This window comes from Neoarius graeffei, chromosome 24 (assembly GCF_027579695.1).
Source record: "Neoarius graeffei isolate fNeoGra1 chromosome 24, fNeoGra1.pri, whole genome shotgun sequence".
NCBI lineage: Eukaryota > Metazoa > Chordata > Actinopteri > Siluriformes > Ariidae > Neoarius > Neoarius graeffei.
This window is the reverse complement of record NC_083592.1, coordinates 13,711,817-13,738,975: the sequence shown is the minus strand read 5'-3', so window position 1 is coordinate 13,738,975 and position 27,159 is coordinate 13,711,817. Positions and strand designations below refer to the sequence as shown.

The 27,159-nt window shown below is 39.9% G+C and overlaps 1 protein-coding gene across 3 annotated transcripts; it reads right to left on the bottom strand.

Moving 5' to 3' along the window:
* Positions 1-623: 623 nt before the first annotated feature.
* Positions 624-27,159, bottom strand: zfand5a (zinc finger, AN1-type domain 5a). 3 transcript variants are annotated; one of them, XM_060906743.1, is made up of 6 exons: positions 26,945-27,159; positions 14,285-14,446; positions 13,619-13,712; positions 7,488-7,594; positions 3,200-3,319; positions 624-2,140 (listed from the first exon to the last, which is right to left on the bottom strand). In XM_060906743.1, exons 2-6 carry the CDS (start codon positions 14,439-14,441, stop codon positions 1,992-1,994), a joined length of 627 nt encoding a protein of 208 aa, XP_060762726.1. In that variant the 5' UTR covers positions 14,442-14,446; positions 26,945-27,159; the 3' UTR covers positions 624-1,991. The 3 variants fall into 3 exon arrangements, with proteins under 3 accessions (XP_060762726.1, XP_060762725.1, XP_060762727.1); XM_060906742.1 differs by having other exon boundaries at positions 14,285-14,443; XM_060906744.1 differs by having other exon boundaries at positions 13,619-13,709; positions 14,285-14,443.

Genomic DNA, 27,159 nt, shown 5'->3' with positions numbered 1-27,159 from the left:
CAGTGGTCTTGAATTTCCTCCATTTGTACACAATCTGTCTGACTGTGGGTTGGTGGAGTCTAAACTCTTTAGAGATGGTCTTGTAACCTTTTCCAGCCTGATGAGCATCAACAACACTTTTTCTGAGGTCCTCAGAAATCTCCTTTGTTCTTGCCGTGATACACTTCCACAAACATGTGTTGTGAAGATCAGACTTTGATGGATCCCTGTTCTTTAAATAAAACAGGGTGCCCACTCACACCTGATTGTCATCCCATTAATTGAAAACACCTGACTAATTTCACCTTCAAATGAACCGCTAATCCTAGAGGTTCACATACTTTTGCCACTCACAGATAGGTAATCTTGGATCATTTTCCTCAATAAATAAGTGACCAAGTATATTTTTGTCTCATTTGTTTAACTGGGTTCTCTTTATCTACTTTTAGGACTTGTGTGAAAATCTGATGTTTTAGGTTATATTTATGCAGAAATATAGAAAATTCTAAAGGGTTCACAAACTTTCAAGCACCACTAACTATTATATACCCAACAATGCACTGACCACATACACTACATCTAATACATTATTTAAAAAAAAAAAAATTAAAACAATTAAAAAAGGGAAACCAGGCACAGTGTGGTGTTTTTTTTTTTGTTTTTTTTTTTTATTCTGTACATTTTTATTTACAATACTATTTTTTTGCATTAATGGCAAGTAAAACGATTAAATGCAATACATAAATATGAACAGGTTTTCTTTTGTACAAATTTGCATATAACTAATAGCTGAAATTAAAACTCAAAAAGAGATACATATGGTTTAGTCACTCCTAGGGCCATGGGGGGGGGGACGGCAAAAAAAAAAAAAAAAACCCACAAAAAACACACACAAAGAAGTTCAGTTATGGGTGCTAGCGCTCACATTTAACAAAAACACTGATCCTTTTGTTGAGCTTCAAATGTCCAAACGTAACTGACTCAGGAAGGATTGTTTCTCTCTCTCGCTCACTCTCACACACACACTCTCTCATATGCATGCACACATGTTCATAAACACCAAATAAATGCCTAAATAACTGCACTCGAATGATAAAAACAAACAACCCCATAGTATCCATAATAAATGGCCGCACGGCTGTAAGCTCATGTGCTGTGAAAGAAGCTAGGAGGACAAACACTAACGCCTTCGGATCAGCATCCACCAGTGGGTCACAGTAGCATGTTCACATTATGAAATTGTTATTTTTTTTTTGGGGGGGGGGGGGGATGATGAATTATTGATGACCGACAGGCAGCCTTGGTGGAAAGTTGATCTGTTTGACCTTTACTGAATAGGCTTGAAAGGAACAAGGAAGAACAAAGAAAAAAAATTGTCTCCCAATTCAGACTGGAAGAGAACACTTGCAGAACAGTGCGCGTGTGCGCACAAAAAAAAAAAAAAAAAAACCCCACACGAGTTTCAGAACGTCCTGCTTACAATGCTAAATTGCACAACCTTGTTTTGGCAAACCATGCGATTTCTAGGAAAGCAATGATCCAATACTCAGCATCAATACCAGCTTGAAATATAAATGGTAACTTCGCAAATGTTGGACTGGTATCCTGTAATGATGTCGTGAACACACCACGCAGCCTCGGTATTCTCTTTTTGATGCAGTCTAGTCATTTTTAGGAGTATCATTTCTATCTTGAACCAATCAGGCACTGAAAGAACAGGCAAGGGAGTCAATTAGCTCATAACCAGCAGAAAAATAGGATTAACGGTTCCCTGAAACGGCATCGTGATCTACAAACCAAAACTATGGCAAAGAGCTGGCACAGCAGGTGAGAGCAAAGAGGGGAAAAAAAAAAAAAAAAAAAAAAAAGTTTAATACCTAAAACCAAATGGTAATTAATGCATGGGCATCACACAGTACAGCTGCTTTACCCCGCCTTCTTTCTCAGAATAGAAAAAACAAGTCCGTTTATCCTTTATCCGTTTTAGCTCAGTATACTTCTCTTTCCATGCTTTATATTCTCTGGATCTTGTCGGCCACAACCACAGGGTTTTCTTTGCGGATCTTGGCAGCCGCCTCAGCTTTGTAGTCGTATGTGCAGTTGTGCTTGTCCGAGTAGCGGTGGATGCCACAGAAGAGCTGGCCGCACCTACAATCAAAACCTACAACAAATACATATTAGAAATATTAAAATCAGTTTATACTTGTTACTCAAGAATACATAATTCATAACTGGGAACAATACTGAAATCTATATTAATATTCTCAGTGAACAGGAGATTTGTATCTAGAGCTGGCACCCATCCAGATCAGATACCCAGTCCATCCATATTCACTGGATATGAGCAATCACACACTGATTGGCTACTCTACTACTTGGCCATCAGCTGATATACCATGAGTAGAGAAAAACAAAATGGTGACGCGTGTTACTGAACCAACAGAGGATGAAGTAAAAAACCTCTACTCGAAAACAAACCCTCCAAAAAATGGAATAAGATTATTTGATGGCAAGAATGCACCACCCCCCCCAAAGAATTATCACATTTTTCACAAATTGCTCGTCATTTCACCAGTTTGTTTGAATTCTAAGTGGAAATAATTTTGTTGGATGTTTTGTATAAAAAGGTATCAAATTTGCAAAAAATAAAAATGCTCCGTTTCTCAAAAATCCAGTGAATGTGGATAGAATAAACAGTTATTCCACTCAATCTTGTCATACAAGGCTTATAGCCAACTTGGTGCTATGTGCCTTGTCGGCTATCAGCTCACGTACGACTCGATTTCGTGGAATAACTGTTAGAGCTAATCCAGCAAAATGGTGAATCAAATATCAGAGAAAACTTTGGATATCTGATCCTCTAACAACTGGCGAAGACTGAAACTGGGGGGGAAAAAAATGGTGCGGGAAAAATTTACACAAAGAGACCTGACTTGTTTGTCTTTGTCAACTTTACTGTTGGATTTCATTTCAAGTTTATCCTGCAAATGGAATCAAAATATGGTTGTTGTAACAGCGCATGGTATTTTCTTGAACATATTCCACCAGAATTCTTTAGAGATCTTTTTCTTGAGAGTTTCCTCAAAGTGAAGAGCACTGAAAGTATTTGCCTCATTCATAATCAAATAAATGGACACTTCTGACAGACAGACCCTTTTCACCAGCAGTATCTTGCCCTACATGCTCATGTATTACCCAGGATTCTTTAGGGAACGCTCACCTGTGAGGCCGACCCTCTTGCGGCAGGTGAAGCAGCGGTTCTTTTTGGGTTTGCCGGCGTCCGGACTCTTTGCAACAACATCACTAAGGGGCGAGCAGGAAGAAGTGGGCTGGCTAACGACTGTTGGAGGAAAAAGTAGTTCACAAACAATTACAAGCAGCTTTTCCTTCAGCCTGTGTACACATGTCTGAGAAATGTTGAGATCTGAACTTCTAGGGATTTGGAACGAGGCTACGATTTCACAGGGACATGCCCGAAAACCACACTGCAGCAGAAATGCACACCCAAACACATGGGAAGGGAAGGGGTGAGGGAAAGACCAACCGAGAGAGAGAGAACAAAGATAAGGAAGTACTACATTTATATTTTTGTCTATTAGCAAAAACTAGACAATATTCAAAAGTAGTTCCATTTAGATACTTAAAATCTGTCTAACAAAGCAGCACTTCTGGAACCTACTGTTCGTGGATGTGTGTCTTTAATAGTTCAAATAAAGCTTCTGTAACAGTACAGAGGACGTTAACATACAAAATGCAAAAAAGTTTGGGCACCCCAGTCAAAATTGCTGTTATTGTGAACAGTTAAGCAAGTTGAAGATGAAATGATCTCCAAAAGGCATAAACTTAAAGATGACTCATTCCCTTTATATTTTAAGCAAAAACTTCATTTTCATCTTTTACATTTTCAAAATGACAAAAAAAAAAAAAAAAAGGGCCCGAAGCAAAAGTTTGGGCACCCTGCATGGTTAGTACCTAGTAACACCCCCTTTGGCAAGTATCACAGCTTATAAACACTTTGTAGCCAGCTAATAATCTTTCAGTTCTTACCTGGGGGATTTTCACACATTCATCCTTGGAAAAGGCTCCCAGTTCTACAAGTTTCTTGGGCTGTCTTGCATGCACTGCTCTTGTGAGATCTATCCACAGATTTTCAATGAGGTTTAAGTCAGGGGACTGTGAGGGCGCCCTGTGATGACCTGGCGACTTGTCCAGGGTGCACCCCACCTTTCGCCTGTAGTCAGCTGGGATAGGCTCCAGCTTGCCTGCGACCCTGTAGAACAGGATAAAGCGGCTAGAGATAAATGAGATGAGACTGAGGGCCATGGCAAAACCTTCAGCTTGTGCCTCTTGAGGTATTCCATTGTAGATTTTGAGGTGCGTTTTGGATCATCGTCTTATCGTAGGACCCGTCCTCTTTTTAACTTCAACTTTTTTACAGATGGTGTGATGTTTGTTTCCAGAATTCGCTGGTATTTATTCGAATCCATGCTTCCCTCGACCAATGAAATGTGCCCTGTGCCACTGGCTGCAACACAACCCCAAAGCATGATCGATCCACACCCATGCTTCAGAGTTAGAGAGATGTTCTTTTCCTGGAATTTGGCACCCTTTTTTCTCCAAACATACCTTTGTACAATGTGGCCAAAAAGTTCTATTTTGATTTAATCAGTCCACAGGACTTGCTTCCAAAATGCATCAGGTTTATTTAGATGTTCATTTGCAAACTTCAGACACTGAATTTTGTGGCTAGGACACAGGAACAGTTTTATTTTGATGACTCTTCTATGAAAAGTCATTTGTTCAGGTGTTGCTGCATAGTAGAACAGTGCACCACCACTCCAGGGTCTGCTAAATCTCTCTGAAGGTCTTTTGCAGTCAAACAGGGTTTTTTTATTTGCCTTTCTAGCAATCCAACAAGCAGTTCTTTCAGAAAGTTTTCTTCATCTTCCAGACTTCACCTTGATCTCCACAGTTTCTGTTAACTGCCACTTCTTAATAATATTACAATCTGAGGAAACAGCTACCTGAAAACACTTTGCTATGTTCTTGTAGCCTTCTCCTGCTTTGTGAGCATCAGTTATATTTTATTATTCAGAATGCGAGGGAGTTGCTTAGAGGAGCCCATGGCTGCTGATTTTAGGGATAAGTTTGAGGAGTCCAAGAATTTATACGGCTTTGAAATCTGCATCATCTGACCTTTCCTAACGAAGAATTCGAACAAGCCACAGCTCAATAAGCTAATTAAGGTCTGGAACCTTGGTAAAAGTTACCTGAGAACTCCAATGTATTGGGGTGCCCAAACTTTCGCATGGTGTTCCTTTTCTTTTTTCACTCTCCAATTGTACAAAACAAAAATACACAAATCTTGCAGAAAATGCTGAAAAGAAATGTGTCATCTTTACCCTTATGCCTTTTGGTGATCAGTTCATCTTCTGCTCACTTAACTATTCACAGTAACAGATTTTCAGTAAGGGTGCCCAAACTTTTGCATGCCACTGTAGGAATAATCAGACGCTCGCTGGCCATGCTGTGAAAATTGTGCATGCAGACACTCAAAGTTTACAAATTACTCATTGCTTAACTCTTGAATATTTTCTATCATTAAAAAGCTTATAAATCTCTGCTTTCCAAAGAAATTTATCTTGTTAAGATCTGTTCAGTACTTTGGGAGGAACAGCAAGTTGAAGTCAGTACAACAGAGTAAAAAAATCTGCTCGTGTGATGTCGGGAAACTGCCGGTGCTTTTTGAGTCACGGGAAAGAGGCTCAGGCTCTCCCTCTTCTGATTGGTTTCCGACTGGATTACTCATGAATATCAAATCAGATAACTTTTATAGGGATGTTCTCTCGCTTTCACTGTTTCGGATGAAGGATACAGCAAAGTTTTCCATCAGCTAGTTTTGATTCACAGGAGACTTTGAAGTGACTTCTCATAGCTTTACCTACTTATTTTTTCAGATAAAAAAATATGTAAATAAATAACTTTTAGAATATAATAAGTTGTTTTGATGAAAAATATCTTAGTGATCGGAATGATATTTAAAAAAACCGGAAGTCAGAAACGCAAGTATCAATTTCAGTTCAGTTAATGTGAATTTTTAGTGGATGTGGATCAGTTTTTTTTTTTAAGTTCCCCTTGAAAAGCTATGAATATTATAATTTATATTCTTTAATATAAACATTAGTAGGCCCTACTTTTGAGAAACACAAAAGGACTACAGAGCACAAAGAGGGGATTAGAAATAATATTTTATTACGTTTGTATTGAGTGTACAGATTAAATCGTTTTCTCTAATTAGCATAATTAACACTAACTAAATATGAATTTGAACCGGCTAGTGGCCTAGTGGTTAGCATGTCTGCCTCTCGATCGGGAGATCTCGAGTTCACGGTCGGGTCATACCAAAGACCATCATAAAAATGGTACCTACTGCCGTCTGGCAAGGCACGTTGCAATACAGATGCGAGTGGGGAGTCAAACTCTCGCGGTTACCAGAAGGCTAGCCCCCCACTGTAATCCTAGCTATGTAATAGGCGAGAGACCGAGGGCTATGGAAACTGAGATCACCGCCAACCTATGCACCACATGGCATGGGAAGGACTTTGAAATATGAATTTGCATAATTTGTTTTTACTAATTTTTCAAAAAATTTTGTATTCAGTATACAAAACAGTCTTTGTGCCTGCCAATTTCCACGTAAATATCTTGGAAAATAAAGGGGAAAAAAAACAAAAAAACAAAAAAACACACATTTGATCTCATTGGTTAATGAGGCCCATTTTGGATCATGTGATCCTCATACAGAATATTACAGCAGTTTTCTAAAAAATTAAGCTTTTTTTGTTCCCCCCAATCTTTGATTTGTAATATCTCAAGAACAGATAAACATTTTAATTCTATAAAAGGTAGTTCAAGCAATTTGAATTGTATTTTTACCTGATATGCCTAATTAACACGCAGTTTTACCACTAAAATATACAAAGAGCTGAAAAGAAGTGAAGCAAAAATGGTATGCAATTAATTTTGAGTCACTTATGCGCCAATTGCACAAATGCTAGCAACCCAAAGGGGTTTAGGTTAAGATGTGCTTCTTCCAATGGATGCTGAATTCAATTCATTTACATTGTGCTTTGTACAAAAGTAACACAAAGCAGCTTTAAAGGATGTAGATTTAGATTCCTAATGAGCAAGCCAGAGGTGACAGTCAAGAAAATCTCCTTGAGATGACACAAGGAAGAAAAATTTGAGGAGCATGACCCACAGTGACTTCTGGGCGACAATGGATCTTGAATATGCTTGGAGGAAAGTAGTAACCTAACTCGACACCCCCCCCCAAAACGCTCTTGTGGGCTCGATCTCCAGCAGTAGTCAGGCAGTGTGCGTTCATGCGTTTTGGAGGAAAGGTGTGGGATTTTTTTTTTTTTTTTGGAAGGATACTTTCAAAAATCTACAAATTATCACTATACAAAATATGTGCATATTATACGCATGGTGTATATGTACATTACCTGTTTCTGCATCGTTCAATGGAGGAGATGGGCTCTTCTCCTCTCTGGAAATGCTCATCTCCGTCATCTGTTGTGTGACTGGCAGGGAGGCTGCAGCCGACATGCCTCTGAGGAAACAGCACAGTATTTTCCGCTGACTTGCGATACACACAACCACATGCACAGCTGCTGGCAAAGGCTCAGCACCTGACCATAACATGAGGCTTCTCTCAGTCAGACACCTCAAAGCCTCCACACTGTGTGTACACACATACACAGAAGGGCAGCACAGTCAAATATTTATCAGAAAAAGAGACCAACATTTGTTTCTGTTTTCTTATGACTTATTATAGCAGAGCTCCATACCCAAGAGAATATGGTAATGCATCGACTTGATTTTTGTTGGCTTTTGACCATACAACGTCTACACATTGTACAAATGATGAACGTCTACCACCACAGGGAACCCGATCGTAAGTGTAAGACGATGCATCTCAAACACTTGACCACCAGACAATAAAATTTCCATCTTTATTTCCATAATATAGATGGGTTTTTAATCCAGTGCTTATATCTCATCTCATTATCTCTAGCCGCTTTATCCTTCTACAGGGTCGCAGGCAAGCTGGAGCCCATCCCAGCTGACTACGGGCGAAAGGCGGGGTACACCCTGGACAAGTCGCCAGGTCATCACAGGGCCGACACATAGACAGACAACCATTCACACTCACACCTACGGTCAATTTAAAGTCACCAGTTAACCTAACCTGCATGTCTTTGGACTGTGGGGGAAACCGGAGCACCCGGAGGAAACCCACGCGGACACGGGGAGGACATGCAAACTCCACACAGAAAGGCCCTCGCCGGCCCCGGGGCTCGAACCCAGGATCTTCTTGCTGTGAGGCGACAGCGCTAACCACTACACCACTGTGCCGCCCCCCAGTGCTTATATTTTATGTATTATTTACTGACATTTTATGGAAAAATATTTGCAACTGTTTCATATAAAACTAGTTAAAATGGTTTTATTAGTCCACTAATAAACTGTTGGACAGTTGACAGTTTCTGTTATCTAAGGGCAATAGATGGAGGAGAGTGCAGGAAGTGTTTTATTGAAAGAACGCTAGCAAACAGATCTAAAACAGACAAAGGCCGAGTCGAAAAACAGGCAGTGGTCGAGTGAGGCACAAACAGACAGGATATTAGAAGGAGTATGATACTCACAGTCCGAAAACACAAAATGGGGTCAAAACCAGAAAAGTGACACAAAATACAAGATCAACTGTGAGCTGCTACTCACTTACGTATCCCCCTGCTCTCGCTTATATCAGAATGCAAGCAATGGAAGTAATAGGACACTTATGAAGGGTGACCAAGAAATAATTAACCCTGAAACAAGTAAAGAGCAGTGTTCTCCCCAGGGATTTTAAATAGCATCCTGGTAAACTATCATTTTGAAATAGTATTTTGCTTCTTGAAATTAGCATCAAAATCCACCCTATATGGCTTGTAAATATGTTCAGTCGGTAAACAGGAAGTCGATGTGCGCCAGACCTGAAAACGGTCTACATGGCATAGAACCCCAAGCTGAAGCTCAGTACCAAGTGACTGATTCGTGGTTGCTGAGAATAACAAGGCTTGGTAACGTTAGATGCTGGGTACAGAGTGCATACTTCACAAAATATCTGTTGCGGAGAGTCCTTATATATGCATGCGCTGTGAATGCACTCCTCTGGAACAGGTGCATGGTAATTAGTCCTAATGACACTGCATGAGCTAACACAAAAGGAAGTGACCGATGTAACCAGACAACTGTTTGACATCAAGTTTAATATTGGATGGTAACTATTTATATATTAAAATAATAATAAGGGCGGCACGGTGGTGTAGTGGTTAGCGCTGTCGCCTCACAGCAAGAAGGTCCTGGGTTCAAGCCCCGTGGCTGACGAGGGCCTTTCTATGTGGAGTTTGCATGTTCTCCCCGTGTCCGCGTGGGTTTCCTCCGGGTGCTCCGGTTTCCCCCACAGTCCAAAGACATGCAGGTTAGGTTAACTGGTGACTCTAAATTGACCGTAGGTGTGAATGTGAATGGTTGTCTGTGTCTATGTGTCGGCCCTGTGATGACCTGGCGACTTGTCCAGGGTGTACCCCGCCTTTCACCCGTAGTCAGCTGGGATAGGCTCCAGCTTGCCTGCAACCCTGTAGAAGGATAAAGCGGCTAGAGATAATGAGAGAATGAGATAATAATAAAAAACACACATGTAACCTATGTTCTCCCCAAAACGCTTTTGCGTGTCGGGGCCAACATGCCTTAAATTTGCCAACACGCCATTTTTTTTTTTTTTACTCTGACACTTGCTGAAAACTGCCCAGTCAATTCTCATGACTTTGCCGCAAGACTCAATTTTTTGCACTGAATCACGCAGTGAAAGGACGTTCGTGATTGGTTGACTACAGGAAGTCGACCAGTGAAATCACGTCTTACTTTGTCTATTGCTTCCATGTTACCAGCGGGAAAGACGCACCTGACAAAAATGAGTGACACTGATTCTGGATCAGAGGGCCCTCCAAATTCTAAAAAACAATTTCTAAGCATCAAGGTGCAGCGGAGTACGATATGAAGTTTAAATCCAACTGGACCAAAATCTATCCATGCATCATCACTGATTCAGTGAGCAAGCACCATCTCCGATGCACTATTTACAACTGATACTCCTGTTGCAAACACCAAGACCTTCGAGATGTTAAACTTCACATGCAAAGAAAGTCTCACAAAGATCTTGTAAAAAAGCAAGATCATCATCAGGATCATTCTTGACCGCATTTGCAGCACAGACTTCGGTCAGTGAGAAGGTATATTTTTATTGTGTTGGAAAAAAGTTAAACGTGCCTTGTTTCAGTTAATCTAAGCTCAACTCGATCTATTTGCAAAGTTTCTAAGTAAAATAATAGCTTCTTTTGAACTGTCCCACAGATATCAAATGTATAGGCAATTTTTTTTCCCCCAACAGGGACTTTGCATGCTGTGTTTGGTGTGTTTATTATTATTATTATTATTATTACTACTACTACAATAGTAGCCGAGCAAGTTTGTGTTGAAGGTAACACATGCACTTTTACCTTGATTTAGAAATGACTTGGTGGCAACACAAATAGTGTTTCCTGTTTTCCTATGAAATGACGTGCATATGTAGTTTTGTGGTGAAAGCTTTTTGAAACGTCATCATTGCACATCTTTCATTTCATGATCATGTTGAAATGTGTTCTTGTGTACCTGGCACTGTTTTGTTAATACGTGTGGTGTCCTCATTAATCAAGGGCTGCAACTCTGGTAAAATGGAACCGAATTAACAAAATTATATCATGTGTATTACAGACATATAACAAAGAATCTTGCCAAGTTTTGTGAAATTCCTCCAAAAACTGTGAGAGGAGTTGATGTCAGAAATTGCGCACCGACAGAAATAGTCATGACATAATCCCCCTTCGGGCCTTTTGGCCAGCAGAGGATAAAAAGTGGCAGTAGCACCACAAAATGCTCCTAAAAGTCACCAGTTACCACCAAATGGGCTCCCTTTTTTCAAAATAAAAATAATTTGCAGCCCACCCAAAAGTTAGGGCTGTAAATCCTGGGGAGAACACGGATTATTTATGTATTAGTATACTAGTTACTAACATAAAAAGTTACTATGTAGTTATACTCTATAGTATAAAAATGTATGACACCATAATAAAAAAAAAAAAAAAAAAAAAGTCATGGTGTTTCTGGCACATGGCATGTAGTGTCAAAGAAATAAACAAACAAACATTCAGGGTTATCATTAGTATGGATTTTTGGATCCGAAAACGAATTTCGCAATTTCTAAAAGCCAATTGTTAGCTCTCCATGGTCCATCTGAAACATTTATAGAAAAATCTATATAACAAATTACACATCAAGTATTTTCTTAACCTTACAAACCTTTGCTGATTAGAATTCAGAGTCTGTTGAATCTGTGTCTGACCGGTGGGGGGCCGAGCCCCAGTGGGGGGCCAGGGGGACGAAGTGCCCCTGAAGCTGATGGACTTTGGGCTTTTTTGACACAGTGAAACTGGCCAATAAATGGATAGGAAATGCTAAAATCATTGTTATATAATTTTACAAAAAATTAAACACTCTTACTGCACATATCTTTGTCAATGTGGGACTCCTTTGACATTTCAGTTGAGACTGATGCACCTGTTGTGCATCCCTGAATTAAATTATATTTTTTTGTGTGTGGGGAAAAAAAAAAAAAAAAAACGAACTTCCATGCATAAACAAAATACCCAATTACAATAAATGCATACACTTTTTTTTTTTTTTACAATACACAGTGTTAATTGGGTGAAACCACTCCAATCAATGCACGAGCTGGTGCGCGTGCCCGAGACTGGCACTACAAAGCCACCCCGGCCTCCGTAGTTCAAGTCCTTTGACCCAGGAACCCGGAAGTCCTGCAGTTAACAAACACAGTGAAGCAGCAGGAAAATGCAGCTCTCGCCTACACGATCACAGATACGTAAAATAAAAGACCTGAACTTAACGTGTGTGCGAGCTGTTATATGATTACTGTAACTGTATATGGTCAGAAAAGACGACATAAGCGCAACCGTTGCACAATAACGCTACAAACACCTGCAAAGTTATTTAGCTGCTGGCTAGCTGCAGCTTCCAACGTTATTGTGCGTCAGTATAGTGTAATGTGGTGCGGTGTGGTGTAGTGTAACGCAGGGACAGACCTCAATCTGGCTTTCTATTGCAATCGTGTGGCCACTTCAGCTTACCCCGTATGCATTCGTTTAATGGTCGTCTGCGTGTTAAATAGTTACAAAATTATAAAAGTGAATACGATTTATTTGGTGGTAACTTCATCCGTATACTTTTTTTGGCCAAGGGAAGGGTGGCGGGCCAGAATTATAATGTGTCACGCCCGTGGAGAACACTGCTGGGCATTTTCCGCGAGACTTATCGGTTTTTTTCTGCGAAGCCGAACTCGAACAGTGTTTGCTTTAGGTTTTTCGCGGCCGCCATCACGCTATACCATACAGGATAAGGTCGCCATCTTACCATGTGGGAACCACATTATATGCTTTAATTTAATACGCGCCAAGTGACTGGACGATATAAGAAGGATTAGCCAAATTGGTTCCCACCTTTTATCTAGTCACATGTACACAGCCTCAGCAACCAAACGGCGCGCAAGTAACAGCGTTCCTTTTCAAATAAGTCCAACGAGAAAGTTCGAACAATTACGGGAAAATTGCATTTGGCTGAAAAACAACCGATTCAGACGTCATTACAACCGATGATTTCGATCGGCAATCGGTTACTAATGAAAACCCTGCGTGTTCATAACTACAATGCGTCTCATTATCGGTCTCACTGTCACAAGACAATGCAGTAATTTATTGACGCAAAATACACAACAGTACACAATTCGAAGGTTCATATGCCATAATATACAGGTTGATTTTGTGCCCTTGTAAATATTTTGCCCATATGCTTAGGAGCGCCACTTTTAGGCAGCGCCTAAATATCTGTATTATTTATACTTTATTATATGCAAGTGCTTCTTGTCTGAAAGTGTTCAACTGTGAAGTTCTTCAGTTTTTAAAAAAAAAAAAAAAAAAAAAAAAAGGCATTTTAAACCTTAGTATTTTTGGAAAGAAATCAGATGGGTATAGGTATTAGATACTCAAGAAAAAAAAAAAAAAAGTGCCATTGTGTTGTCTCCATTTAGATCATATTTATTGTAACATCATTTTACTTAAGGCATGACACTACAGGCAGAAAAGAATTTTGGAAACGTCAAAAATGTTCAGATTTATATGTAAACTATATCTACAGAATAAAACATCTTCTCTTAAACCAAAGAAATAAAAACTACGGAGTTTTTTGCACCATTTCTGTCCACTTGACAAGTAACAAAAGTCCGAAGGACAGAACGAACAACAAAGAAATACATTTCTGGAAGCAGAAGAAAGGCAGATGGATAGAGGCAGGTGTGGGTGTGTTTTGTACTTCAATGCACCAATTAACTAACAGCGGCTCTGCAGTATGAACGCAGCACAGCGATGAACTGACTGAAGCATGAATGCATAAACAAACAAGAAAGCAAAGAGAAACTCACTCTGATGCCGATTCTGCGCAGGTCTCCTCTGCTTTGTTTAGGCTGCCTTCTAGTCTCTGCATGGCTGACGTCTCAGATGAAGGACTGCCTGCTGCTCCGGAAAGGAAAAGCACACGAGTGATTAACTAAACAGCAGCGTATCTAAACCGATGGGCCTGAGGTACTAAACACAAACGGTTAAAACGGCTTCCATGATGCAAAGACGCCAGAACAGGGATGTAAAGACAGAAGCTATCAACCCTCTTCCACATACATGACTGGCTAGTATCACTGTGATGGACAGGAGAAAGAGTAGATGATTGGCTGTGGATGGTTGACTCATCGATGGGATTTGAAATTATAACCTTGTGACGATAACTCACTCTCTCTGACATCCTTAACACGCATTAGATTTTCACGTCCCAAACTGAAAACCCGCCTAATCCTGGTTCTTTTAACCTCCTTGGGAGTTTGTTACTGATCCAATTAGTTGAGTCACGTGTGTCAGAGCAGGGTAAAACACACTGAGCAAAACTGGGGAACAAAACAAAGCTTTCTACAAGTTGAAAACATTCATTCCAACCTCATGATGCTTTAAATAAAGCGTGTGAACTGGACTGGAACGGTTTTTCCAGCAGTGTCATCAGCCTCGGGTCGGAATTAGAGGAATAAGGCTGGGAGACTTACCCAGAGGGCTCACTGGGCTGCGATCGCTGCTCTGCTGTCGACTCAGGTGCTCCTTGTAGCACACAGAGCACATGCCGTTAGTCCTGGGGTTGCCGTAGAAACCGCAGCCCGTGGTGCACAGAATGGGTACCGGGCTCTGATTGGTCTCCTGGGCCATTGCTGCTGGAAATGTTTTGGGGTTTTTTTTAATTCTCTGGTTAAAAGTTGTTGGGGAGATACATAAAGTTTACAGCAAACTTAAGTCTACTAACTACAACCCTGATTCCAAATAATGTTTACACAATTAACAGTGTTTAGTAATTCCAGAGGGATTGAGGGGGGAGGCTGAGGGAATGACCATTTATAGCTGCTATAAAGCAAGCAACTAACTTGTTTCATGGATATTGAATGTAATCGTAAATTATTTAAAAAAAAAAAAAAAAAAGACATAACTCTGTAATAAACAATATCAGTTGCATCAGTAAATTACTCTGGTACAAGATGAAATTAACTAGCTTCTAGCTTCATTTCCTTTTGGTACCAATTAACTCGAGATCGACTGTTTCCTCAAAATATTTACATGATGTTTCCCTAAGCTGACTAAGAACTCTTGATTCATCAAGTTCCTGTAAACACGTTTGTAATTAGGACACATTTGTTTTACTTTGGCCAGTCTGAACATCACATCCTTGATCTTACAGTTTACAGGTCACGTCATTTGTAACGTAGTTGAGTCACACATGCAGAATAAACAGCTAGTGGTTTCTGAATGCTCTTTGTTGCTTGTTTTTTGAGAAACTCAGCGACTCGTTTGTCTTTTGTTTCTCAGCCGTTTTTGATTTCCAATTAAATCTTTTTTTGCAACATTGAAACCCGGTGCCTTGGAAAGAAAGTCCGTAATCGCCCATGGGTGTTATGGGAAAATACTGCCGGCCAAGGAACCAATCAGAGCGCACGATTTGACAGGAAGTAGCTCATGCCATATAAGAACAGCAGTTAACCAAAAATAAGAGAGTTATAACAGCTGTTAAACTTCATAGAAACTAAAATGGATCATATAACCACGTGAAACTACTCGCATGTATCGTTTCCGCTTGCTGTTTCAGCAAAAACACCAGCCAGATGAGTAAATGTGAGTTTCACAATTAGTTGAATTAATTTAGTCACTTCACCCACTGCTAGAGGAACGCAAAAGCTTGTAAAAGGCCAGAATTAGCCCCTGAAGTGACTGACGAGCCCTGTGTGTTTGCAGAAGTTTCTAACAAAGCAAAATCAGCAGACATTAGCTACTGTCCTGCACTCAGTATGGCTCTCCAGCTCACATCCCAGCAGCTGTTTATACTGGTTAAGGGATTAAGTTCAAATGACTCACAATCAGGGTGTAATGCCCGATTGGTCATTAAGAACATGCAACTCAAAATCACTGATCCTCACTGGTTTACGAACAATTAATTTTTTCACTTATTAAAAAGGACACATCATGCATTTTAGCCATTTACTGTAAGATGGAACGATATGGAATGACAACAGGAAGTAACCTGTCCTGCTGTCATTTACATTATAGCAGCTATTAACCTGTTCTTGAATTTTAATGAGGGAAAAACCCAAGATTTATCCAACCCTGTGTCTGAAATCACACACATTCACTACTCCCTAGTCACTATATAGGGAATTACTATACAGAGGGCTATACAGTGAGCTCATTGGTAAAATGAAAAAAAAAGAAAAAAAAAAAAAAAAAAAGAAAGAAACCCTTTCGGACACTACTCCGCCGTGCCGTTATTTACATCATTACCGTCGCACGATTAAAACGTGCCAGATCAGTCGGCTGGTGGGTTTTCAAAATAATAAATACACGCATGGATTTTTGTAATAAACCCATATTATACGGAGCGCATTTCCCACATTAATAAATACAAAAGTACTTTGTGTCTGCTGCATCTTTCAGTTCTTTTAAAATGAAGGCTGAATACTTTCTTCTTTGCCGCTGCCTTTTATTAAATCAAATTTGAGGCTTTTGATTAATTCCTCATTCTGCACTGGAACTTTTATTCTTGTATTTTATCTGTCTTATTCTATTTTAGCTTATTTTCTATTCTCTTACTATTTTTAAAATTGTACTTGAATGCCCGCTTATAATGTGTTTCTCCCTCCGTCCATTCACCCCAACACTTCAATGCATGATGGTAATATATTGCTTGGTTAGTGACCATCGGTTGTACACTACTTTTCACAGTGCATTGTGGGATACTAAGAGTCCATTACATACAGTGGCGCTTGAAAGTTTGTGAACCCTTTAGAATTTTCTATATTTCTGCATAAATAGGACCTAAAACATCAGATTTTCACACAAGTTCAAAAAGTAGATAAAGAGAACCCAGTTAAACAAATGAGACAAAAAAAAAAATTATACTTGGTCATTTATTTGTTGAGGAAAATGAGCCAATATTACATATATGTGAGAGGCAAAAGTATGTGAACCTTTGCTGTCAGTATCTGGTGTGACCCCCTTGTGCAGCAATAACTGCAACTAAACATTTCCAGTAACTGTTGATCAGTCCTGCACACCGGCTTGGAGGAATTTTAGCCCGTTCCTCTGTACAGAACAGCTTCAACTCTGGGATGTTGGTGGGTTTCCTCACATGAACTGCTCGCTTCAGGTCCTTCCACAACATTTCCATTGGATTAAGGTCAGGACTTTGACTTGGCCATTCCAAAACATTAACTTTATTCTTCTTTAACCATTCTTTGGTAGAATGACTTGTGTGCTTAGGGTTGTTGTCTTGCTGCATGACCCACCTTCTCTTGAGATTCAGTTCATGGACAGATGTCCTGACATTTTCCTTTAGAATTCGCTGATATAATTCAGAATTCATTGTTCCTTCAATGATGCCAAGCTGTCCTGGCCCAGATGCAGCAAAACAGGCCCAAACCACGATACTACCACCACCATGTTTCACAGATGGGATAAGGTTCTTATGCTGGAATGCAGTGTTTTCCTTTCTCCAAACATAACGCTTCTCATTTAAACCAGAATGTTCTATTTTGGTCTCATCCATCCACAAAACATTTTTCCAATAGCCTTCTGGCTTGTCCATGTGATCTTTAGCAAACTGCAGATGAGCAGCAATGTTCTTTTTGGAGAGCAGTGGCTTTCTCCTTGCAACCCTGCCATACACACCACTGTTGTTCAGTGTTCTCCTGATGGTGGACTCATGAACATTAATATTGGCCAATGTGAGAGAGGCCTTCAGTTGCTTAGAAGTTACCCTGGGGTCCTTTGTGACCTCGCCGACTATTACACGCCTTGCTCTTGGAGTGATCTTTGTTGGTCGACCACTCCTGGGGAGGGTAACAATGGTCTTGAATTTCCTCCATTTGTACACAATCTGTCTGACTGTGGATTGGTGGAGTCCAACCTCTTTAGAGATGGTTTTGTAATCTTTCCCAGCCTGATGAGCATCAACAATGCTTTTTCTGAGGCCCTTAGAAATCTCCTTTGTTCATACCATGATACACTTCCACAAACATGTGTTGTGAAGATCAGACTTTGATAGATCCCTGTTCTTTAAATAAAACAGGGTGCCCACTCACACCTGATTGTCATCCCATTGACTGAAAACACCTGATTCTAATTTCATCTTCAAATTAACTGCTAATCCTAGAGGTTCACATACTTTTGCCACTCACAGATATGTAATATTGGATGAATTTCCTTAATAAATAAAAGGATCAAGTATAATATTTTTGTCTCATTTGTTTAACTGGGTTCTCTTTATCTACTTTTAGGACTTGTGTGAAAATCTGATGATGTTTAAGGTCATATTTATGCAGAAATATAGAAAATTTTGAAGGGTTCACAAACTTTCAAGCACCACTGTAGGGTGTAATAATTCTTACTATACATTCAGACAACACTACAAAATGGCGAACTCGCACACAGGGTATGAAACCAGAAATTGCTCTGTCCATTCCTCCATTTCCGACCACTCAGACTCAAGAATTCAGCTGCACTGTGGTATAATATCGATTTTCTATTCTGACAATATTCTCATCATTTATTCTTATGATAATGAGGAAGTAAATATGCAAATTAGCCTATGACATCTTCTGGCAACTTTTGGAGCATGTGCTAGTTTCTTTCCCATGGGGGGGGGGGGGGGGGAGAAGAGGAAAAAAAGAAAAAAGTTGGCATCACTGAGATTTGCGTACACTGCTGCCAAAACAGACTTTGTTGCTAGACTTGGGGATTTTTTTTTAGATCCTGTTTGTGATTTAAGTTTTTTTTTATACAAAAAGAGCCTAGCGACAAATCTAATGACTTTCTGGAGACTTTATTGACCATCTTAATACAGCTCTCCAGTTCACATCAGAGCTGCTGATATATGAGTCGAGTGATCACTGATCCCACTGTTCCCCATGACCAATCACTAATCACCACTGCTTGCCCTACCCCTACACTTTTGTTGTTTTAAACTCTTTTCAGGGATATTTAAAAGTAATCCAAGTGAGTAACCATTTCCTTCCTGATTAAAGATGGTAAAATTCACAGATTCATATTCAGTAGCCAAGTTTCACGCGAGTTGGAGGCATGCCCAGGCGAGTCACAGATTATCATGGAGGACAGCTACCATATAGTGTTGAATCAAATCGTGCCATATTGCATCGCATCACAAAACGGCGTGAACCATATCGTATCGCATTAGGAGTTACTTCATGTGTCTCAATGCATTGCTCGGTCCATCGTATCAGCCTCAGCGATGATGTACATCCCTATTCATGACCACTCACTGTCATGGTTTGTGTTTGTCATTAAAATATAGTATTCTGGAAATGCGCAAAAGGTTAGTCTGTGGTGCCATGATCAAAGATGACTCCAGTTTCTTTTTTAACTAGAAGGATGCTCGGTAGAGTGTGTACCTCCGCCGAGCCACACGTCACTTGAACCTAGGAGAATAAAGCTGTGCACCAAATTTCAAACAGGATCTGGCAGGAAGTAGCAGTCATGTTTGAAAGATAGACAAAGGGTCACCGGTTTGATTCCCAGGACCAGCAGGAAAAATGTGAGGAGAGTCAAGTGAATGAACAGCACTTTCCCCTCCCTCTGTATCATGGATTTAGTGTCCTTAAAGGATATGGGACATGGATTTTTACCTGGGTATAATTATGTATAAAGGACATAAGAAATGCCATCTAAATCACTGCAGGGCATCAAAAATGTGAAAATCACATTATTCAAGTTTTTTTATACATCAGCGTAAAACAAGGATTCGTTAATGAGCTAGGTGGTCACGTGACCCATGACGTCACAAAAACTTTCCAAGGAGCCAGCGCTTGGGAATCTAATGTAAACAGGTTACCGAAATGGACACCATCGACAGTGACATTCCCGATGTTTCAGAGATGTGAAGTTAGACCCTATCAATTCGAACCGATAGCTGGAAATTCACATGAACATGGATCTTGTCTTTACTCTGACGGGTCAGATGATTCTGAGAGTTCATTCAGCCCTCATGAAACTGAAAGCGGTCGGCTCGATAACACTTCCTGGTAAGTTAAAAACAATTCTGCTCAAAGGCTAATGATCTGTTGAAAGAAGTATTATTTTTGTATCATACATTGAAAGTTCATCATAGATCTAGCTAAAGTCCGTTGCAAGCTAGGTTTTTTTTTGGCTGATATTTGAGATTGATTGAGATACAATGCTTCCAGAGTCCGAGATGAAAACATTCAAAATGGCGAAACGAGTCAGAATTATGATAATCAATAATTGATACACCCAAAATTATAATACTAATCCTTACCTCGGCTTTCAGTCGCTTAGCGCAGAGGTCTTCAACGGGGGGGGGGGGGGGGGGGGGGGGGGGGGGGGTGTGTGTCGCGAAATCACACTGGATCACTCATATCAAAAATATTCCTGCCCTGTCCCCTGGCCTCCGTGCAGGGATGCAAACAGCGCGCCTTTCGGCGGATGCCACCTTTTTCACGGCTGAATCGCGCAGATCCGATTTAAAAAAAAAAAAGCAGCGATGTTGGTTCATGGAGCATGAGGCATGAAGCGTAAGGATGAGAGAGAGGCGGTTTGGGTCGGGAAGCTGCGTGCATTTGTGCAGCCTGGCGCAGGTGTGCACGGCTTCCCGATTTGAACTGTTTTTTTTCCCCCCCCATCCTTATGCTTCCTGTTTCATGAATTAATATCGCTCAGTACCTGAGTATTAATGTTGAAAGAATCCTCAGTGAAATGGTCCGAATACAGTTTGTGGGAAACAGTAGGTGCAAAGTTTTTCTTCAACAGGTGTTCTGTAAAGTTGTCCTACTAAGCCTACTGCGCATGCGCAGGTGAGCCCACACTTTCCTCAGCTTCGGGTCCTTGGGGAATGTGTTATATATATATATATATATATATATATATATATATATAAAAAAAACCTCCAGGGCATTTCCCATTGGAATTATTGCAACCATAAGCAGCACAATACACCATGATGTCCAATGTACTTTAAAGACTATAAAAACAATTTTCTTGTCATCCACTTCTCCATTCATCTACCCGCTTGTGCTGTGCCCGAAAGTTTTTGTGACGTATGATCACGTGACAGCGGCTCTTCCGGTTGCAAAAAATGCATATCGGAAGTCGAGCAGAAATGCCATATAACCATCACGAATATAACGATTTTGCTGAATTTAATAGATGATTTTGTATTTGTTGATGCAATTAATTCATATTTTTAATGGAAAGAAACTGATATAGCGTGCTTTTATGTTTCATGTCCCATATCCTTTAACCCCCACCTGCTCCCCAGGGCGCTGTAGCATGGCTGCCCACTGCTCTGGGTTTGTGTGCATGCTCATTGCTCACTTGTATGTGTTCACTGCTTCAGATGGATTAAATTTCACTGTGCATCATGTAATCAATTGCTCCTTGGCCCATGGTTCACCTTTCCTCAAAATTCACTACTTTTGAGTTAAATTGGGAACAGACAAAAAGGCATGTATTAAGAAACACATTATAATCCATCATTTTCTATTCTGATCAAACGCCATTCTACAGTAATAAATGACAAAACTCTTTGTGCACCCTAATTGTGGCTACTGCCTCAGAGGTGAAGCCACCAGGTCATCATGTTACACTCATTCTTACAATAGCGCACTGTGAATGCGCATAAGCATTACAGTCACCAGAACAGCGAATCGTGATCTCATGATATGAGCAGATGATCTTGCGTTATCAAAAAGGTACACAAGAACGAGTACAAGAATGAGTGTAACAATAGCGAAACTTCGCAACCAATCAGCACTTATCCTGTTCAAGTTTGATTACCCGTTCTACTTCTTGATAATCTTCAGAACTAACCGTAAACAAAAGAGAAACCTCATTATAACTTCATAGTATCGGAAGATAATCGGCAGATAAAAAGATAAACGAAATTCACCTTGTGGTTCACCAAGGGTACTGATTTGATATCGAGTAAGCAGGCAGCACAGTGGTGTAGTGGTTAGCACGGTCGCCTCACAGCAAGAAGGTTCCGGGTTCGAACCCAGCGGCCTTTCTGTGCGGAGTTTGCATGTTCTCCCCATGTCTGCGTGGGTTTCCTCCGGGTGCTCCGGTTTCCCCCACAGTCCAAAGACATGCAGTTAGGTTCATTGGGGCGGCCTTGGGCTGAAGTGCCCTTGAGCAAGGTACTTAACCCCTGACGCTGTAGTGTGGCTGCCCACTGCTCTGGGTGTGTGCGCACACTCGAGTGTGTTCACTGCTTCAGATGGGTTAAATGCAGAGGATGAATTTCACTGTGCTTGAAGTGTGCATGTGACAAAAATGTTTCTTCTTATTATTTTAAGATTTTTTTTATCTTTTGATTATCACAGCTTTTATTTGGTCCTTATGAAAAGTTTTTTTTTGGCAGGTATTTACACCAAGAGTTCCAACCGTACAACAAAAACTTGAGAAGGCAGCGAAGACAACATTGGAATCTTTTCAGCGATCCGCTCGGTTTGCAATTACAAAAGCCCCATGTGGGAATAAATCAGCTCCTTCGGGGGATAATTGAGCCCTTTCGAGGGATTATTTATTTCAGAGTCTTTACACTACACTTGTGAAACAAAAATGTGCTCATTGGTACTAAACAATGCTTCATTCATGAACAAGTGCTTTCTTTCTTACCATTTTGAAAATAGTTCACAGCACTGTATTTTGAACAAAAAAAAAATTAAAAAAAAACCACAATAAACCATAGTTAGAGGGAGATGGTTAGGAAGGCCGGCAGATTTCAAAGGACTAACTCTTTGTTCAATGTTATGACATGTCACGTGACATTTACCGTGCACACGAACCCTGTTTTGCTATAGAAAAGACTATGCATGCGATGTATTTTTACAGTTTATTGAGAATATTCTAAGAACTTTGGTTTAAAATCAACGTTTTCAAACCGTAACATGCTCGTGCTTCGATTCCGTGTTTGTTTACATTTCGCAACAAGAGTAAAGTAGCGCGAAGCTCACTGAAAATATTATGAGCAAAAACTGAATAACGCTGTACGTACTTTAAAAGCTACTGGGATAATAAAAGGTCCCAAAACACCGAGTATCAATATTTTAATCTCTTGAAATCGAAGTTTAAAAAAAAAAAAAAAAAATCAGACTTTTTTTTTTTTTACAATTTTTAGGATTGTTTAACTTGCACTCAGTTTCGAGCTGTTGAAGCTCACCTCTATGAGATGCCAAATTTTCCCTATTTCTCAGATCACTTGATTTGAAAGAAAGATTCAGGCTTTTATTACTATTCTTCTTAAAGAAATAACAACCAGGAAATCTGGGGCAAAGATTTTTTTTTTTGATAAGCCTTCAGTATTTGGTTTTGATTGCTGCATCATAAAACGATGATGGTTAGAAAATAGGTAAATTGACGGCTTTATTTTTTTTTTTTTACAATAATTAAGACTTATTTTAAATTATTTTCACTCATATACATAGTTTTAAATGTTTTAAGTTGTTTTCTTTCGCTTCTAAAATTATGAATTTTAACTCAAAATCGTCTGTAAATTCACTGTTGTCCTACATGTTTGTTTGGCCGGTGTGCACGGTCGTGGTCACGTGATTGTACAGTTCAACCTCAAATACGAAACAATAGGATGGTCCTTTGAAGTTTGCCGGGTTCCCTAAACGTTCCCCTCTATTAACTATGAGTAAACAAAATACTACGAGCCCTGATGCTGCTCACAGCTTGGTGGTGATTGCAAGGGATGAAGCGAGTAGAATTAAGAACATGGATATATTATGCGATATTTACTGTATGGATATGGGATCAGAAAACTTATTTATGGGTTGTTTTACAATCAGGGTACAAAGTTTGTGTCACAGGGGTCCAAAATTCAAATTGATTCAAACTGGTTCTTGTACCAGTTTTTAAGTGAAGGACAAGTTAAAGAGCAGATTTCAGGTCATTTTTTGACGTGTGTATGGTAGTTTTGTGTAATCTGCTATAAGATAAAGAAGATTAAGTGTAGCTTTAAGCAGGGCTGGGAGAAACAAATGAAGTGATTCTCAGAGAGGACATTTTTTTTTTTTGACAATTCAGAATCCACTACTTCCATAGTGCTTTTAAATACAAGGCTGTAAGCTTTGTGTTAGTTGTCTCTAATATTTATGTCCCAATATCTTGACCACATTTTAGGATGAAAAATAATCATTTTAGATGTGTTATTTTATATTTAAAAATTAGCTGTCTCGGAGAGGACATTTTTTTGACAATTACATACTAATTTGATCAAAATGGTCTGAAAACTTACTGGCATTCAACATTAAACCTTAACTATATTTCCAATGATATGGAACCAAATATTTGTTTTATGGTATAAAGAATGATTTAAGTGCATCCCTTTTGGAGCTACCTGTGGTCAAAAAAAAAAAAAAAACTTTCTAAATGACACGAGTAATTTTGCTAAATATGACATATTGCCATACATTCACCAAAAATAATGTTATCACCAATTTTTTTTTTTGCATGGTAAATAGAGCCATCACAGGGCTACAATAAACAACCAAGTTTATTTAGTCAAGCCTTTTGATATTGAAGATAAGTGTTAAATGTGATTTTTAGCTTGCATACCCTGATTATGGAATCAATTTTGTGCCAAAATGTTCATACAATACTTTTGAAATAAAAACAATAAATCAAAATGCAAAAAAAATATATTTTTTTTAGACTGGCAAACAAATTATTTGTGTAATCATGCAAAATATCAGTCTATTACTCTTCAGAAACCCTTTATTTTTGTTCTGCGTCTTTCTCAGTTGTGTTTGATGTAATTTATTTTGGTTGCGATTCCAGCTTTCTCGTTTGCGCTCCCTGACTTTTTGCTTGCAGTTTTGGTACAAACTTCACGTGTGGGTGGGCTGTCCAGGAATGCATTCCCATTGGGTAACTTGTGTTTGACTGACCGCTACGCTCAGCGATTCCCCCGGAAGCTGTTGCGGCCATTTCCTACTCGGATTTTGGCGGACTGTTTGATGAGTGACCGATCCATTGACGGTAAACAAGGCTCGAGTGGACTTCAGTGGTGACTATGATATTGAATTAATTCAACAAAGTGTAAGTACAGGACAAATGTGTTGTACGTGTTGCAGTAGTACACATTATGCAGGTGTGTTTAACGTTAGCAAGACAGCTATTATATTGGGTAGTGGAGCCAAGTCTAACATTTGACTTGCCACGAAACACCTGCATAATGTGTACTACTGCAACACATTTGTCCCATACTTACACTTTGTTGAATTAATTCAATATCATAGTCGCCACTGAAGTCCACTTGATCCTTGTTTACTGTCAATGGATCGGTCACTCGTCAAACAGTCCCCCAAAATCCGAGTAGGAAATGGCCGCAACAGCTTCCGGGGGAATCGCTGAGCGTAGCTGTCAGTCAAACACAAGTTAGCCAATGGGAATGCATTCCTGGACAGCCCACCCACACGTGAAGCTTGTGCCAAAACTGCAAGCAAAAAGTCAGGGAGCGCAAACGAGAAAGCTGGAATCGCAACCAAAATAAATTGTGTCAAACAAAACTGAGAAAGACGCAGAACAAAAAAGGTTTCTGAAGAGTAATAGACTGATTTTACACGATTACACACACAAAAAAAAAATTTCACTTTTTTTGCATTTTGATTTATCGTTTTTGTTTGATATTTCAAAAGTATTGTATGAACATTTTGGCACAAAATTGAGTCTATAGATTGTAAAACAACCCTTATAAGCAGCAGCCACATGTGCACAGGGTACCTAGTTTTTGTAAGTTGATGTCATGATGAAGGTGTTGTATGCAAATTTGCCTTATGACGTAATCTGGGCACGTGACCTCCCCCGATAAGAAAGAGTTGGCCAGCCTGGTGGACTCATATCGTGACTACCGTGATGTCACATCTTTAACACGAAATGGAGCCTGTGAGCGGCGGTCAGGGCCACCTCGGTCACACCGCTCTCGAGTTTCACATCCGAGTGAACAGGAGTCAGGGGGTTTGGTGGTTACCTTGGCAACACGTCTGGTGTCAAGTTTTTAAAAATTATAACGGCTGAGTGTCTCGTCTCGCGCACCAAAAAAAGCCATCCTGTTCACGCGAGCGTTTTAAAGCTGTCCACGCGCACGAGACGCGTCCTGTCAGAATGATTAATCGCACCTGAGGCGATTTCACTCGAGCGAAACCGAAATCTTACACGCTCCAGACGCCGGATGTGGATGAATAAATCCCCAAAAAGCTTTAATTTATCTGTGACGAGACAAAACTAGAAGAAAGAGAAGAAGAGCTCGTGTTGTTAGCTAGCGAGGCTAATGTTTGTTTGTCCACTGAACTGAAACACCATCCAGGTTTGCTTAGCAACTCGGTAAGGAGACACCTGATACTCGACTGTTACGATACAAACGGTAACACACAAAAAGCCAGAGAATTAAGTTTAAAAAAAAAAAGAGACATAAAACGCTAGTTACTTGTATTATTCTTCGTCGAACTGTCTCGACTCGAACCACGGCTGCTTTTTTTTCCTCCCTCCTTTGTTACAACAGCACTTCCTTTCCACCTCAGACAGTCTGAAGTAATCTCGCTTACTGACTAACACTAGCGTCAAACAAAAACTGGTTTGGCCAAGTTACCGTATCTCACCAAGACACACTTGTCTTGTTTCAACCGAAACTACCTCTTTTTTTTTTTTTTACCCCAGCTAGCTTTTAGCTAACTAACCGAACAAAAACAACAGGATCAGGTAGCAGACGAGAAACTATTCATCTCGATAATACGTCGGTTCTCACTAATTTTCGGACCCATAGGATTTCTAAACTATACAACGCTTAAAGAATACATTTTGAGGACAGTCCAATGTCAACATGTCTCAATCTGCCAGGGAGTTAGCTTCCGAGCTAACCGCCAGCTCTTCCTGTCCTGTTGTTTTTGCCCAGGCAAGTCACGTACAATTATTTGTAATGGTGGTGCTGACTAGTTGACTTTTGTCTCTACCAGGACCCACCCGTCGAAAAATACCCTACATAGACTTAGTGTTGATCATTATCATATCTCTCTCTCTCTCTCTCTGTTTGAACTATTTAACAGGCTACACGTCAGCAAACCGTCGAGCTTCTCGTTCAGTTCCTGTAAATAATAATAAAATATCTAAAATAAACACAGGATCATCACACTTACCTCGGTCGGTTCTCAACTTATACTCGATATTGATTAAATAATCAAGGCAGATATTTTCGAAATTTCTCGAGCTCTGCTCCCTTTTTTCCCCCTTTCTTTTTCTTCTCTCCTTTTTCTTTTTGTCCGAAGGCTTTGTGTCAAGGACAGCGATAAATTAACTCCTCCAGTCTCTTGTCCTCTCCTCGAGCTTCCCTTCCTTTCTTTCACGCTGTTTG